This window comes from Astatotilapia calliptera, chromosome 8 (genome assembly GCF_964374335.1).
Source record: "Astatotilapia calliptera chromosome 8, fAstCal68.1, whole genome shotgun sequence".
In the NCBI taxonomy this organism is placed as follows: domain Eukaryota; kingdom Metazoa; phylum Chordata; class Actinopteri; order Cichliformes; family Cichlidae; genus Astatotilapia; species Astatotilapia calliptera.
The window spans coordinates 18,646,871-18,660,840 of NC_137429.1; the positions used below are offsets into that span (position 1 = coordinate 18,646,871).

Consider the following 13,970-nt stretch of genomic DNA (forward strand, 5'->3'; position numbering starts at 1 on the left):
GACGTTTCACGCACGCGTACTAAACACCCCGCAGTATCACTGGCATCATGAGCAGCCACCAACTGGGATTTATTTATCTGTCTTCTCGTTGCTTGGAAAGCCCACAGACAATTTTCAAAACACTGGTCCGCACTCATGTTTATTTACACAGAGGTCAAAGTTAAGGTTCAGCAGAGGAGCTTCCACATTATACAGAGATCAGAGTGCCGTGATCAGCGAGAGTCAGCAGGCTGCACGGTTGTCTGGGTAAAACAAATATTCCTCATATAACATATTAACCCATATAATTATGTTTATAAATTACAAACGATTGTGGAGAATTGTTTATTGGATGTAAAGTAATGTTTTGGCGCCCCCATCTGACTCTCAGCGGTACTGTGAATCCCTGTCGAACTGGTTGTTAAATTTGTGTATGAAATATACATTCACGCACACACACTAATAACGTCCCAGAGCTGGTATGGTGCATTTGTCAGGCCTTGATGAAGACTTTAAGTCACTACACATTGGTCAGTTTTACTTGCAGAATTGCTCCAGCAATAATAATAACATTAATAATAATAATAATAAATAAAAAATCTTACTAAACAGAGTGCTTCAGAAACTTTCCCCACCTACTGACCTTGTGTTCACTCTTGCGTTGGGCACCTGTTGGATAAGCCTTTAGAGCCATGTAAGACTTTAAAAAATAAAAATCATTGTATGAGCATAGTTTTCCCCCCCCCCCCCCCCTTGAATCAGCCACGAAGACCCAAACTTAAACAGTTGTAACTTAAAATTAAAAGTTTGCTCCATGCTGCAGGCACAATCTGACAGAGTGAAACAGTTACCTGATTTTTGACCACAAATACAAACAGCACCCTTAGATATTAGGTAAATATTTTATTTAACATGATTTCATTAAATGCACACTTACAGCAGTGGAATGGAGAGAAACAAAGTTGGTTATTTGTAATAAAGTATTTCTTTAATTTCTAAGACTGTAAACTACTATAGTACAGCAAATATAGTACATTAGTGTTCAACTCCATGAGTCTCAATACTGACTTAAGGCACCAGTAGATTACATGAACTACAAATACTGTACACGTGGCATTTCAGTACTACAGATGGCTGCAATATTTCTTTGTTTCAGCAATTACTTGTCTCTTTTGTGTTCAGCTGACCAATAACCTGAAAGACAATAACATACACATCAATTATTACAGGTTTCACTGCATTCCTGCAACATAAAACAGCACAATCACATTCCTAGTTGTACTCTCTCTTCACCTCCTCCCACACACCTGGGGAGGGAGGCGTCAGGAGGAGGAAAGGAGAGCCCCGTTCAGAGTCTAGCAGATTTAGAGGAAGCTATACCCAACAGCATGGAGACATCGTTGGCTGAGGTCAGCCAGGCCCCACCATCCGCCACCAGGATGGCTCCAGTCGTGTAAGACGACGCCCGGCTGGCCAGGAAGAGAGCGCAGTGGGCCATTTCTGTCTTGTTGCCAGCTCGCTGCAAAGGAATGGACTGGAAAGCACCAGCAGCTTCCACTCTAAGACCACCTGAAAGTTTTAAGAAGAAACGAGCATCCTCAGATGATGTAAGCTACACGTATACACCATGATTACAGTATTTTTGACCCAACAGCCCTTAGGTGACTTCAAGAGCTCATGCTTTTAAATAATTTTGTAAAGATTGATATCATCATCATCATGAGGTAGTGATTTCTTTAAAGAATTCTAAGATAAAATGTGTTATAAAAATGTGCCTGAACATGCTTTACCTAATTGGCAATTTCTGACACTTCCTAGAATTCCTTTAACTGGATACAGCAAACATAGCATCACACCATAATAAACATCATACTCCCTTAACCAAAAATTAAATTTATCATGCTGATGCACGTGATTCACAGAGTGTTTCTAGCCAAATGACATTCTTCAGGGCTTTTAATCTGAAGTACCCATGAGAATCAATGCTGTAGATTTAACACTGCAGAGGCAGCTCATCCCAAACAGTGGCTTTGTACAAAAACTTTCTATATTGGAAAATTGACAAAATCAGGAATAAATGCTCGTTTCCAGCAGAAGCCTGCACAGTGGCAACAGTATCAATGCTTTGCCTGAAGTTGTTTTAGACTTTATAAGATCAAATACAGATCCCTTAAACTGACGGATCATTATTTAAGCTCAGTGTTTACCCAGCCTGCGGTAGCCCTCTGTCCCAGAGATGGGACCTGGAGCCACAGCATTGACTCTCACTCCACTGGGCCCCCACTCCACAGCCAGGTGCTTGGTCATGGCATCTGGGTACAAGAAAGACAGCATGGAGATATTAGATTTGCATTTTAATATCCACACACACACACACACACACACACACACACACACACACACACACACACACACACACACACACACACACACACACACACACACACACACACACACACACACACACACACACACACACACACACACACACACACACACACACACACACACACACACACACACACACACACACACACACACACACACACACACACACACACACACACACACACACACACCATTTGCTGCTTTGGCAGAGCCAGCGTGCACCTGCAGGGCCTGTCCTCTGTATCCAAGCGTTGCAGAGATGTTGACTATGCTGCCACCATGATCCTGAGTGAATCGTAATGCAATAAGTAATTTAATGTGCACTGCCCTCTTCTGGTGACTAGCATGTATTGCAGGAAAACAATCTTATTGAAGACTTTGATGTTGTGGCAGATAAAGCATTAACAACTGTACTTGTGGCTCTTTCAGCACAGCTCAGAAACACTGCATCACACAAACAGAACGAGTGCCGTACCTTGAACCACTTCTCATAAACCACCTTGCTGGTGTTGAATGTACCCAACGTGTCTATATCCAGAACGGTCTTGAAGGCATTGAAGGAGAGTGCGGTAGCAGGGCAGAGGAAGTTCCCAGCAGCATCTGTGATTGAAACCAGCACAGTAATTATGACAACTCCAAGGCAAAGAACTCTGCAGTGCCTAATTGCTGACATAAAGATCAGTTTGCACAGATGACCTGTATCTAACACTTAATCATGCTACAGTGATGCAACAGGGTAAAAATACAAGATAAAAAGATGAAGTATCAGGAAGGTTGATGATTAAACCAAAACCTTTCACACTTGACCTTTGAACAGAGTACATTTGCACTTATTTTGGCTTTAAAAATCATTTGGACCTTCAGTGGTTGGATTGCAAAGGTCAGGAATTGTTTGTGGCGGGGTGCCCCGCCTTTTTTTTTTGTTTGTTTTTTTCCATAAGATGCATGAGATATATAAAGCTGGTCTTTGTGCACGAGGCATCACATACTGTTAACAAGGATGTCCACACGGCCAAACTCTTTCAGGATCTCATCCACAGCAGCCATGATGCTGTCGGGCTGCCTCACGTCGATACACAGTGGAAGACAGCGCCGCCCTGACACAGCTGACAGCTTTTTAGCAGCCTAGGGATAAATATTCATTAACACTGGCATCTTCGTGTTATATAATGATCTTCTATGATTGCGGAAAGAGTGGGAAGAGTGAACCTCATTGAGCTTGTCTAAGTTCCTGCTGGCAATCACTGTGTCACAGCCATGCCTGGAAGACAGAGAAAATGTATAACACTGCAGAGAGAACACATGCTGCATTGTGCTGATCAGAACCGGAAAAGATCATCAACCCATAAATAAAGAAGGTAGATATGAGGCAGGCAGGATGGAAAGTAAGGTAACAAAGGGTAGAACAGCACAAGGTTAGGCAAATGTAGCTTCATCATGGAGTGAGCCTCACTTGAGCCCTCTCTCATTTCTGTGTATTTTGCTATGAAAATGCACCTGATTTTCAGTCTAATTCTTGTGTAATCAGGAATACCTTGGCGTTTTCACCCAGTTGCCCTTCCTTATAAATGGTTTCTTGAAAGTCACCCTTTCACTGAGACCACTGAACCTTCAACTGAGGCTAAAGTAAACAGTAGAAGAATGAAATGAAGGGTCATCTCTCTGGTCCTTTGTCAGTTCTTTGCTGGATTTTTAGATACTGTTCATCTGCTGTAGACAGGGTTTTTGTCTACCACTTCATCCTTAAAGATGCAATTTAAAGTTGCTTCTTTGCAAAGTTTTATGTTATGTATAAACAACTTTCATTGCTTTAGTCTGAATCATTAAAGTAAAAAAAACAAAAAACAAACAAACATCACCACCTTTGGTTAGTGTTAAGTGGCTTAAACACTTAAAAACATCCTTCAGAAAATGGTCTGGTGCGAGAAGTGAACTGAAAATGAGTGAGACAGGAGCCAATGTCCAAAGAAAACCTTTCAAAGACCTTCAGAAAGCCCAGAGAACTGTGATTAAACTAAGTAAAATATAACAAATTGAGGGTTACCATGCACAGATCAATAATTAAAATGTTGTTAGAGTTCAATGTGATATTTTACTGACTGCAACAGGATTGGCTGTTACGGAGATGAGCAGGCAGATCTTCTCACCTCATGAAGATTTCAGCTATGCGCAGACCGATTCCAGATCCTCCACCTGTGATAAAAGCAACCTGGTCTCTGTAAAATACAGTACACCCCATGAAACGGTCAGGAAAGAGACTAAATCACACGTGCTGATGGAAACGCATATTTTCATGCTTACTTCAGTAAATCCGGACTGTAGATGTAAGTGTATGAAGTCAGACAGTCATCCGTGTCAACATCTTCAGGCAGCAGCTCTGCCTTTGTTTTCGACTCTGCCATGTTGATTGTCTGTAAGAAAAATAGCGAAAAGAAATGCAAAATAAAAACAAATAATACGATTTTTTTTTAAATTGGGACTGTCATGTATTCAAACAAGTTTTATCCAGTATGACGCTCTTATTTTGAAATCTTTGCAGAGTGCAGAGACTTTAATGCAAGTTAGCAGCATATTTAAACACACGTTTGCGTAATTCCTGGCAAGGTGAGAGGTCATACTACAAGAAAACTGCATTACCAAAGCGGAACAGTGAAAATTGTGAAGCAGGCTCTCATTTATAGTCACTAATAAACGTTTTTAATAAAATACTGTCATTTAAAAAAAATAAAAACGGCAAGCCGAGGACTTGCAAAATAACATGCCTCACTCAAAGCAGTGGTCTACCTCTGCTCCAGAGTACTGTGAGCTGTTCGTCTCTTTAAAATAGAGTTTACTATTACTATTGTTGTTGTTTTTGCCAACACCTTTAATTAACAGTATGGCTCCGTGTACTTGCAGCACTTCGTCGTGTTACCTGAAGAAGACGACGAGCTGGTTAGTAGCGCTGACAGTCCAATGCCTCTGTGCTGAACACGAAACACTAACACACGACCAGGCCCACCCGTATCTGCATTTATAGTTCACTCATTAGCACCTTTTTTTCTGGTAGGAACGATTTGTACCTTGGACGTTTACTTTTCGTATTTATTTAGTGGTGCATTGTGGGCAATGAAGTCCGACAAGGGTGCATTCAAGACAACGAATACATCCCGGTCGAAACACGTTAAAAACGGCGGATATATATATATATATATATATATATATATATATATATATATATATATATATATATATATATATATATATGTATGTATATATATATGTATATGTATGTATATATATATGTATATGTATGTATATATATATATATATGTATGTATATATATATATATATATATATGTATGTATGTATATATATATATATATATGAATATACAAATAAAGCAAAGTTAAAATTCAAAAGGTGCTGTGAGTCCTAAACTTTAGAGGTCAAAGCTGGTTTGATTCAGACGGCACCATCCTCTGGAGGCAGTCTCCTCCCCAGCAAAGGAAAACCCTGTTATTATTCTGCTGCTCGTCTACAATCGCCATCAGCTTCTAGGATGGCACCAGCGAGGGTCTCCATCTGTAAACCAACCCCGAATTAAACGATTGAGGGTTTACGGTATCACGGCTGATGCTGATCAGTGTGCATTAGTGCAGTGTCCTCCTCCCTCACCCCCTATTGATCTTTACTTTGGAAAACACTGTTGGAGAGGACCCCGTGCAATGGATCCTCTAAATACTTAAGGGATGGATGTTTTTCTTTGCACTCAGGCTGCATGTCTGAGAGGATCAGACCTGCACTGTGAGTTCTTTGGTAACTTGATTTGTTTTTGTGAGGACGATGAAGCAGAACTCATAAGAGTGTGCAATAACATAAGCGATCCTGCATTTAACTTTAGTGTCATACTTTGTATTTTTAGATATTTTCTAATACTTCCAATAATAAATTGGAACAATTTAAGGTTAGTGTGTAAATTCGTCAGTTACGTTTGTAAAGTTGTTTTAATATATAGTTTCAGTGCACAAAAAAAATGCTTTCTAAGCCAAATTAATTTGAAGGAAAAATAATTAACACCGCTGTACAGCTGAAGAAATTATTGCCAAATCTGCATGTATGAATAAAAAAAAACAACACAAATTCTTAAATAGGGTTTCATGTGGTTTTCAGCACATGTATTTTAATCTTAAGCAGGCAGGTGGCGCTTTATTTCAACTTTTCATGACAGAATTCACAAAAAAAGTTTCAAAGCTCCAGTCCTCCAGTAAGACTGCATAACAATGCTTTCTTCTCCAATTACAGACATGATTCAACCAAAGGAGATTTGATTTTGTGCTCTGTGAAAGAAAGCATACCATACACAGCCTCTGCTGGTGTGTATTTTAATGTGCAAGGTTTCAACTCCACAGAAAGCAGGACGTTGGTGTGATTTTGACATAAAAAACAAAACAACATTATGTTTGTTTTATGGTAGGTTTTTAGGAGTATGTTGAAAACCCTCTTTCACTTTTTTGCTCATAATGACATGGTAGCACTTTATTTTAAAACTTCTTGCATTTTATCACTAGAACAAGCAGAGAAAAGTCAGAAATACAAACTGGATGTAACTTTGAATCCGTAAGTGTGTTTCAATGTTACAGATTCTCTTTAAAAGAGAGAACATCCTGAGGCAGGAACATAAATGAACATACAAAAGACTGCTATTATAGAGACACTCAGACTCAAAGTCTGAGACAGAGAATTGTTCCTGTGTCTGGCACAGCTCAAGTGATAAAGGTCCATTATTTCCTGCTGGCTCAGAGGACCTATAGGCCTACAGTGCTGACAGCTGCTCCTACATTCTGCCCGAGTGTCTGCGCTGAGTTTGTCTGTGCAGCTTTGTTCTGGCCTTCCGCTGATGGGTTTGACACGCTGGGCTGTCCTTCGTGCTCCAGACCCACCAGCCTGCTGCTGACTTCCCACAGCCTACAAGCTGCCTCATCGTCCAGGGCCTGGGGCGCTGGTTCCTTTTCGGTCATAACATCATAGTACCGCCCCGTCACCCCCTCCAGCTCCTCAGACACGGCCAGGTAGACGCTGGGCTGGGCCCCGTGCTCTGGGCTTTTCACCAACAATGAGAAAAAGGGACCTGGGAGGAAAGGTTCATTTTAATTCAACACCAAAAACTTTGCTTTCCACAGTAGAAAATGTTTATGTAGCCAAGGGGATTCAAACCAGATGTAAAAAAGCAGGAGGTGGATCTGACTGAGTAACATTAGCTTTAAACACACCCCGCTTTATCCTCCTACAACATCATCCTCTATTAGATGCAACTGGGAACTTGCAGGCCCTTTTTCTTAGGTTTTAAGGTGTTTTTATTTTTATTTATTTATTTTTGAAGTATTAGTATTATAGCCTAACCCTTATCCACAGATAAGGGCTTTAATTATTAAGTCTAAACCCTGGAATTTGCATTCCCTTAGCAGTAAAGTACATTCACAGCTTTAAAAAATATAGAAGGAAGTTGTCGTTGAAATCCTCATCTCCTGTGTTGGAGTTGCCAGGGTAACACTATACACTTAGAAAGAATATAGGTTAGAGGCAGGGAGGGGGCTGCATCAGTGTTTTATATACAGTGTAAGTGAACAACATTGCCACACTGCTGGTATTTGATTTAAGAGGCTTTAATAGAACTGGGATGTCATTTCTTTGCTGATTAATATTTTAGATTATTTTACAGTACTGTGAAAAAGTCTTTAGCAAGCCTTCACTTCTTTATATTTTGCTGGAAAATGTGAAATATGTGCAGCGACTTATTGAAACACCTGCAAAAATAATTTTCTTGGATGTTGGCTGCTTTTGTTCTGTTCTCTGTCAAGATGATCCCACACTAGCTCAATAACGTCGAGGTCCGGGCTCTGCTGAGGCCAATCCATGACCGATTGTGTTCCCCTGTGTGTTTTTCTATCCAGCTATGCTTTTACTGCATTGGCAGTGTGTTCAGGATCATTGTTGTGCTGAAAAACAAAGCCATTACCACTCAGATGTTTTCCAGATGGTATTGCGTGGTGGATTGAAATCTGATGGCACTTTTCTGTGTTCAAAGAAGTCTTTTAGAAATCCTGGGGAAGTATTTCTCAAGACCACCATAATAAAAGAGCAAGTCTGGCTCATTGAAAGCAAAATATAAAGAAATGGGAAGTGGCTCAAGACTTTTGCACAGCACTGTAAGTCGAGAACCAGAGAAATAAATGTGCAGCACCTGCATTTTAGTTTTAAACAGTATAAAGGATGAACGTAGCTACTGTGACATCCAAAAGTCCCATTTTGGGCAACAGCTTATGATGAATATGTCGTTAGTCAATAAGCGAGTGGAAAATACCACAGATAATCCTACTTTTTGAAACATGGCATGACCAACGTTTACAAAATAGATTTAAGTTTGTATTCAGTATAACTAAACCCATGAATTTAGCAGGAAAGCATTTACATAGGTGAAGACAGAAAGCAGATTTCCCTCAGATGTCTTTTTGCAACTACATCTATCGCCATCTGGTGGTGTTCAGACAGATTGCATCAGCTTTCTGCATCAGCTTTATTTTTCCAACCCAGAAGCTACAACCATGTTTTACACTGTCTGTAATTGTGCTATTAAAAACTACATGACTTTGAGCGGTAACATGAGTTACAGTTAAAATTCATTTGTCACAGTGTTGAGCTATGCAACTAAAATTAAATAGAACTTATTTTAGATGTGTGTTACGTTATTTTAAATTTCCCCCCCAATTAATAAGAAAAAAAGAACAGTTCCTCTCCCGATGTGTTAGCGTCTACACAGACTGGGCTAAGTGTGGTGAGCTTTTATTGATTCGGGATCCAGTAAGGAAACGGGATACTCACTGAGCAGAGAGCTCGAGAACTGTGATTGGTGAAGGCCAGTGTGCCTCCCGAGCTCCGTGGCAACAACTCCCGGGTGCACCGCATTCACTGTGACTCCTGTGTCTGTTGCACACAGCATTGTTTAAAAATACATACCGCACATATACGTGTCCACTGGCCAATTACAAACAAGAACACAGGCCGTACTCTCTCCCACACATGCCCACATATACAGCAGCCAGTAGACTTGCCTTGTAATCGCTTGGCGAGCTCTCTGGTGAACAGAACATTGGCAAGCTTGCTCTGACAGTACGCCTGCTTGGTATCAAACTTCTTTTTCTCCCAGTTCAAGTCCTCAAAGTCAAGCTTTCCAACAATGTGGGCGAGAGAGGCCAGGTTGATCACTCTGCTGGGGGCGGACTCTTTCAACTTATCCAGCAGAAGATTCGTCAGTAAGAAGTGGCCTGGTGGGAGACAAACTCAGAATCAGCTCGTGACGGACGAAGGGAAATTTCACTGGAATGCATAGTCAGTCTAGCTTGTGATTTTTAGAGGTTAGTGTGTACCTAAGTGATTCACTCCAAACTGCATGTCAAAGCCGTCCTCTGTCTTCCACTGTGGACACCTCATGACCCCAGCATTGTTTATCAGTATGTCCACATGCGGCTCCTCTACAGTAGAAACAGTGTTACAGAAGCAGGCTTTACTCCCGTACCTTAAACTGAACTGTTCTGGGTTCATCACCTTGTTTGATCCTCTCTGCAAACTCTCGGATTGACTTCATGGAGGCCAGGTCGAGGCGACGTGCATAAATGTGAGGATTCAGGGTTTTCCCCCGAATTTCCTTTGCAGCTGCTTCACACTTCTCCATATCGCGACATCCCATAATAATCCGACCACCTGATGATGTTGAGAATTTTTTTTTTTTTTTTTTTTAAAGGCAAGGTGTGTCAGTGAGAGAGAAGTAGTTGCACCTTTTTGCACCAAATCAGAGGGGAATCAGGTTCTCCATACCTCTTCTAGCCAGTTCTCGGGCAGTCTCTTTTCCAATGCCTGTGTTAGCTCCTGTTATAACCACAGTCTTTTCATTAATGGTAGCCTTACTAGGACACCGGCCTCCAGTCATACGGTCTCTATGAAAATAATTAAACAAAGGTTTATTGGTATCTTATTCAAACACTGGAGACTGCCACTCACCCTCCTGAAGGATGTCTCAGTTCTTTAAATGTACCTCGAGAAGGAGCAAAAAGAAGCCGTGAGCATGACACACAGATCACTGAGTGTCAAAACTTTCTGCAAACTCATCTGGCAGCATCAGCAAAACAGTGAGCAGATGATTCAGGTGCATCTCACATTATGCTGGGACTGCTTTAGAATGACAGCTCTGAAGCAACATCTAAGTTTGTTAAAGGCCCTGACTCCTTTCTCGCCTGCTCTGCTTGCATCTCAGGTGGGAGGTTAGGTCAAGTCAATTTTATTGATACGCCACGTTTAAAAACAACAAGACTTGACCTAAAGTGGGTTTTTCTTCAGTTCAGGCGAATAAATCAACATCGTAAGCCTAAAACACAAGGAGAGGAGGCGAGGGCATGCAGAAAGTAAGATATGAGAAGAGCGGCAAGATTTATTTCACTCGAGCAAACAACCAGAGGTCGTCACACCTGTGAACATTACATAACCGCCCTCAGATCTCAGTTCACAGCTTAATTGGCCTGCAGCAGCTAATCTACATAGCTGCTTTTATAACTCAGCATTACTGTTGTTTTTCTATCCAGCCATCGATTTTCTTAACCACTGGGCAAGTCAGGGTCGTGGGAGGGCAGGGTACCCAGGGAGAACATGCCACCACACAGGATTATTGCCTGTAAAGTGCTTCGTACTTATTTAACAGGACGTTCATCACAGTGAGAAGGTCCTGGGTTCAAATGGGGAGTTTGCAAGCTCTCCGGCTTCCTCCCACAGTCCAAACACATGCATGGGTTAGGTTAATGAAATGAAATCAGAGAGGCTTTACAGTGTGTCAGTCTGAGAAGGGAGCCTGCATTAACACAGTGTCTGAAATGTTCATTCTGCCGGTTTTATTTGTGTTTCATCACATTACCAGAAAAAAACCTGATCCGGTATCGACTTGATATTGTATTGCCCGCTCTAAGTTCAGCATATAGCCCGATGAATTGTGTTGGATAAATAAATTGCTTATAATAAGCTTCCTTTATAGGTTAAAAGTATTGCACAGCACTACCCAAAATGTTCTTGTTTTTGTTCTGACTAAGTAAGGCAGAAAATCAAAAATCACCCTGCCTTCACGCTCTTTAATGTGCGAACAGAATTTCATTAACACCTTTTGAATCTGTAAAATCTGCTCTATTCAGCTATACCATTTAGCCAAGAAGGCTGTACCTTGTGGGGTTGTGTAAGAGTGAAGTGTTTCCCTTTCAGTTACTCCAAAAACTACTAAATAACGTGACAATACCCAGTATGACGACTCTCTGTCACTGAATTGAATGCACTTGAGAAATGACACATTTCCAGTGTAAATTAAGCACCCAGAAACATCGCAGTGTACTCATGATGATGATTAGTTACTCACTTCAGTAAAACAGCGCATCCAAACACTGTTCCAAAGACAGACACGGGTAAAATATATCTGCTCATAACTTCGGAATTAAAAAAAACAATCAAAAACGAACTAACATATCCACGCCTGATTTAGAAACACTACTGAGTAGGAAGACAAGGTTACACGCGCGTAAATTTTGCGTCATCGCCCTGTGACGGGCCCATTGCAATGTGGGAAATGTAGTTTCTGAGACAAGGAAACAGCTTGAAACTTGGACAGTCTGGTTTGTGTCACTTTGATTATGACATTAAAATTTTCTTAATGTCTGTGAACGCATCAATAGTCAACATTGATCGCTTTTATTTCGCTTAAAAATAAAATAGTACTTTCTAATGACAAAATAAAAGACTGGGGAAATGGCATAAAGTGGGAATATAAGGAATAAGAGTCAGTAGACAGCAAGAATCCACCAGCCTAAGTTTCAATTCAGTAGGGTACTTTTCTCCAGTATTTATTTAAAGGTCAAGTTTCCACACGTTTTGGTTTTCCACAGTTCAAAATAATCCCCTTTTAACCTACACGAAGCCAAAAAGTAGTTTGTCTTCTGTCTTCAGCTACTCACTTTGGTTTCTCTTATTTTAAGGCCACACTCCCTTTAAGCCAGCTTTCTTCTGATTGGCTGCTCCTCACAAACAGCTGTACTTCTTTGACATCACACAGGACCAAAAGTAGAAAAAAAAGATCTGAAATTACATGTTTGCAGGAGTCTAAAACCTGTGCTTTTGCCTAAGAAGACATATGCTGATGTCATTGTTTAAAACGTCCATTTTTTATATATGAGCATCTAACGTTTTAATAGGGTATGACATTAAATAAGAAAATCTTCTTCTTTAAAATACTTTTTTACCACTCAAAGCAAATGTTGCAACAGTTCCCAGATATTTAGTTGATGGAAAGGGTTGTTAAGGTTGCTAACTAGTCTTCATATTAATGTGGAAACAGAAGGGTTTGTCCCATCTCTGAGGGAACTTTCTGCTTTTGTACTTTTCCTTCTTCTTGGCTGATCCAATTACCCAATATGGGTCACGGGGGGCTGGAGCCTATTCTAGCTGTTGGGTGAGAGAGTACATCCTGGACAGAGAGACAGAGAGAGGCAAAAAAAAAACCCCATTTGCGGCCACACCTATGATCAGTTTAGAATCACCAGTTAACCTAACCAACTGTCTTTGGACTGTGGGTGGAAGAAGGCTTTTCTGGTTCTTGAGGCCTTGTGTAAATTCCTCTTAGGACACTGCGGTTCGAAGTGAAGCTAGGATACAAAGTAATGCAGTAAACACTACATGAAGATGAATTTGAGAACATGGAAAAAAAAAAACAAGGCCATCATCTTTCAAGAGGCGGAAAACTTTAGGTGACACACAAAAAAGTGAAAACTGGGACGTGAGTTTTGTGCCTGGAAAAAAAAGGAGTGAGGAGGGGAGGAGAGGAGTAGCAGCCCTAGTTGTTCACAGCTTGGAGGTGTGTGTGTTTGTGTCCTCAGTGTATTTGACCCTTCATGCTCTCTGCTGTCGGCGCACAGTTCTTGACCTTCACGATGATTTATGACAGCTCCGTTCCCACGATAACCCCGAGGAAAGTCTTCGCCTCGCTGCCTGTTGGCCTAATGGTGCAGCGCACTGTGAGACACCTGAATGCCTCCGAGAGCTGCTGAAGATGCAGCTATTCAATACCCAGCACTTCCCCAACAAGGATTAAAACAACATGGGTCAGATTTTTTCACTTTCAGGAAACTAAAGATCACATTCCCCTGTGCTGCCCCTTTTTATACGAGTCATTCTTCTTTTTCCTAAAACCTTAGCTGCCATAACAGCTTATTTTTCACTGTCAATATGTAATCTGAGTCTAACTTGCCTCTCTTTGTTATTTCGATGCTGGGTGAAAAGGGAAAATAAGGAAAAGTATAAGGAGCACAGTTTGCTGGTCTGATATAAATTAGCAGTCCAATCACTTCCACGTATAAAAACAAGAGGATGTATAAAACCAAACACCTAGACGTGCAGACTGCTTCTACAAACATTTGTGAAAGAATGGATCGCTTTAAGAAAACAACTAAAGAGACAGAAACTATTATGAAAACTGGTTTATTTTATATCTCCTAGTTTGAAATGAAGCAATAAAAACATGTATAAAACATCACAAACT

General features: G+C 40.8%; 2 protein-coding genes across 3 annotated transcripts; both read right to left on the reverse strand.

The window, feature by feature from the left end:
- Positions 1–867: 867 nt before the first annotated feature.
- On the reverse strand, positions 868–5,487 carry decr2 (2,4-dienoyl CoA reductase 2, peroxisomal). Of its 2 annotated transcripts, none has more exons than XM_026178791.2 (10): positions 5,282–5,487; positions 4,669–4,778; positions 4,515–4,583; positions 3,577–3,628; positions 3,357–3,492; positions 2,843–2,967; positions 2,559–2,652; positions 2,187–2,291; positions 1,287–1,548; positions 868–1,173 (listed from the first exon to the last, which is right to left on the reverse strand). In XM_026178791.2, the coding sequence occupies exons 2-9, from the start codon at positions 4,767–4,769 to the stop codon at positions 1,328–1,330; spliced, it is 903 nt and encodes a 300-aa protein (XP_026034576.1). In that variant the 5' UTR covers positions 4,770–4,778; positions 5,282–5,487; the 3' UTR covers positions 868–1,173; positions 1,287–1,327. The 2 variants fall into 2 exon arrangements, with proteins under 2 accessions (XP_026034576.1, XP_026034575.1); XM_026178790.2 differs by having other exon boundaries at positions 1,360–1,548; positions 5,282–5,484.
- A 1,041-nt stretch (positions 5,488–6,528) lies between these two features.
- On the reverse strand, positions 6,529–12,000 carry LOC113028481 (retinol dehydrogenase 13). The gene is made up of 7 exons (XM_026178792.2): positions 11,799–12,000; positions 10,223–10,341; positions 9,953–10,108; positions 9,775–9,879; positions 9,460–9,672; positions 9,230–9,331; positions 6,529–7,478 (listed from the first exon to the last, which is right to left on the reverse strand). Exons 1-7 carry the CDS (start codon positions 11,861–11,863, stop codon positions 7,156–7,158), a joined length of 1,083 nt encoding a protein of 360 aa, XP_026034577.1. The 5' UTR covers positions 11,864–12,000; the 3' UTR covers positions 6,529–7,155.
- Positions 12,001–13,970: the final 1,970 nt, after the last annotated feature.

Coding starts and splice junctions, on each gene's coding strand:
- LOC113028481 (XM_026178792.2), bottom strand. CDS start 11,863: ATGAGCAGATATATTTTACCCGTGTCTGTCTTTGGAACAGTGTTTGGA. Junction 9,673..9,774: donor GTTTGGAGTGAATCACTTAG/GTACACACTAAC, acceptor GTCTCCCACCAG/GCCACTTCTTACTGACGAAT. Junction 9,332..9,459: donor GCTCGCCAAGCGATTACAAG/GCAAGTCTACTG, acceptor TGTGTGCAACAG/ACACAGGAGTCACAGTGAAT.
- decr2 (XM_026178790.2), bottom strand. CDS start 4,769: ATGGCAGAGTCGAAAACAAAGGCAGAGCTGCTGCCTGAAGATGTTGAC. Junction 1,549..2,186: donor AGAGGGCTACCGCAGGCTGG/GTAAACACTGAG, acceptor TAAAACTTTCAG/GTGGTCTTAGAGTGGAAGCT. Junction 1,174..1,359: donor CGATGTCTCCATGCTGTTGG/GTATAGCTTCCT, acceptor ATTGTCTTTCAG/GTTATTGGTCAGCTGAACAC.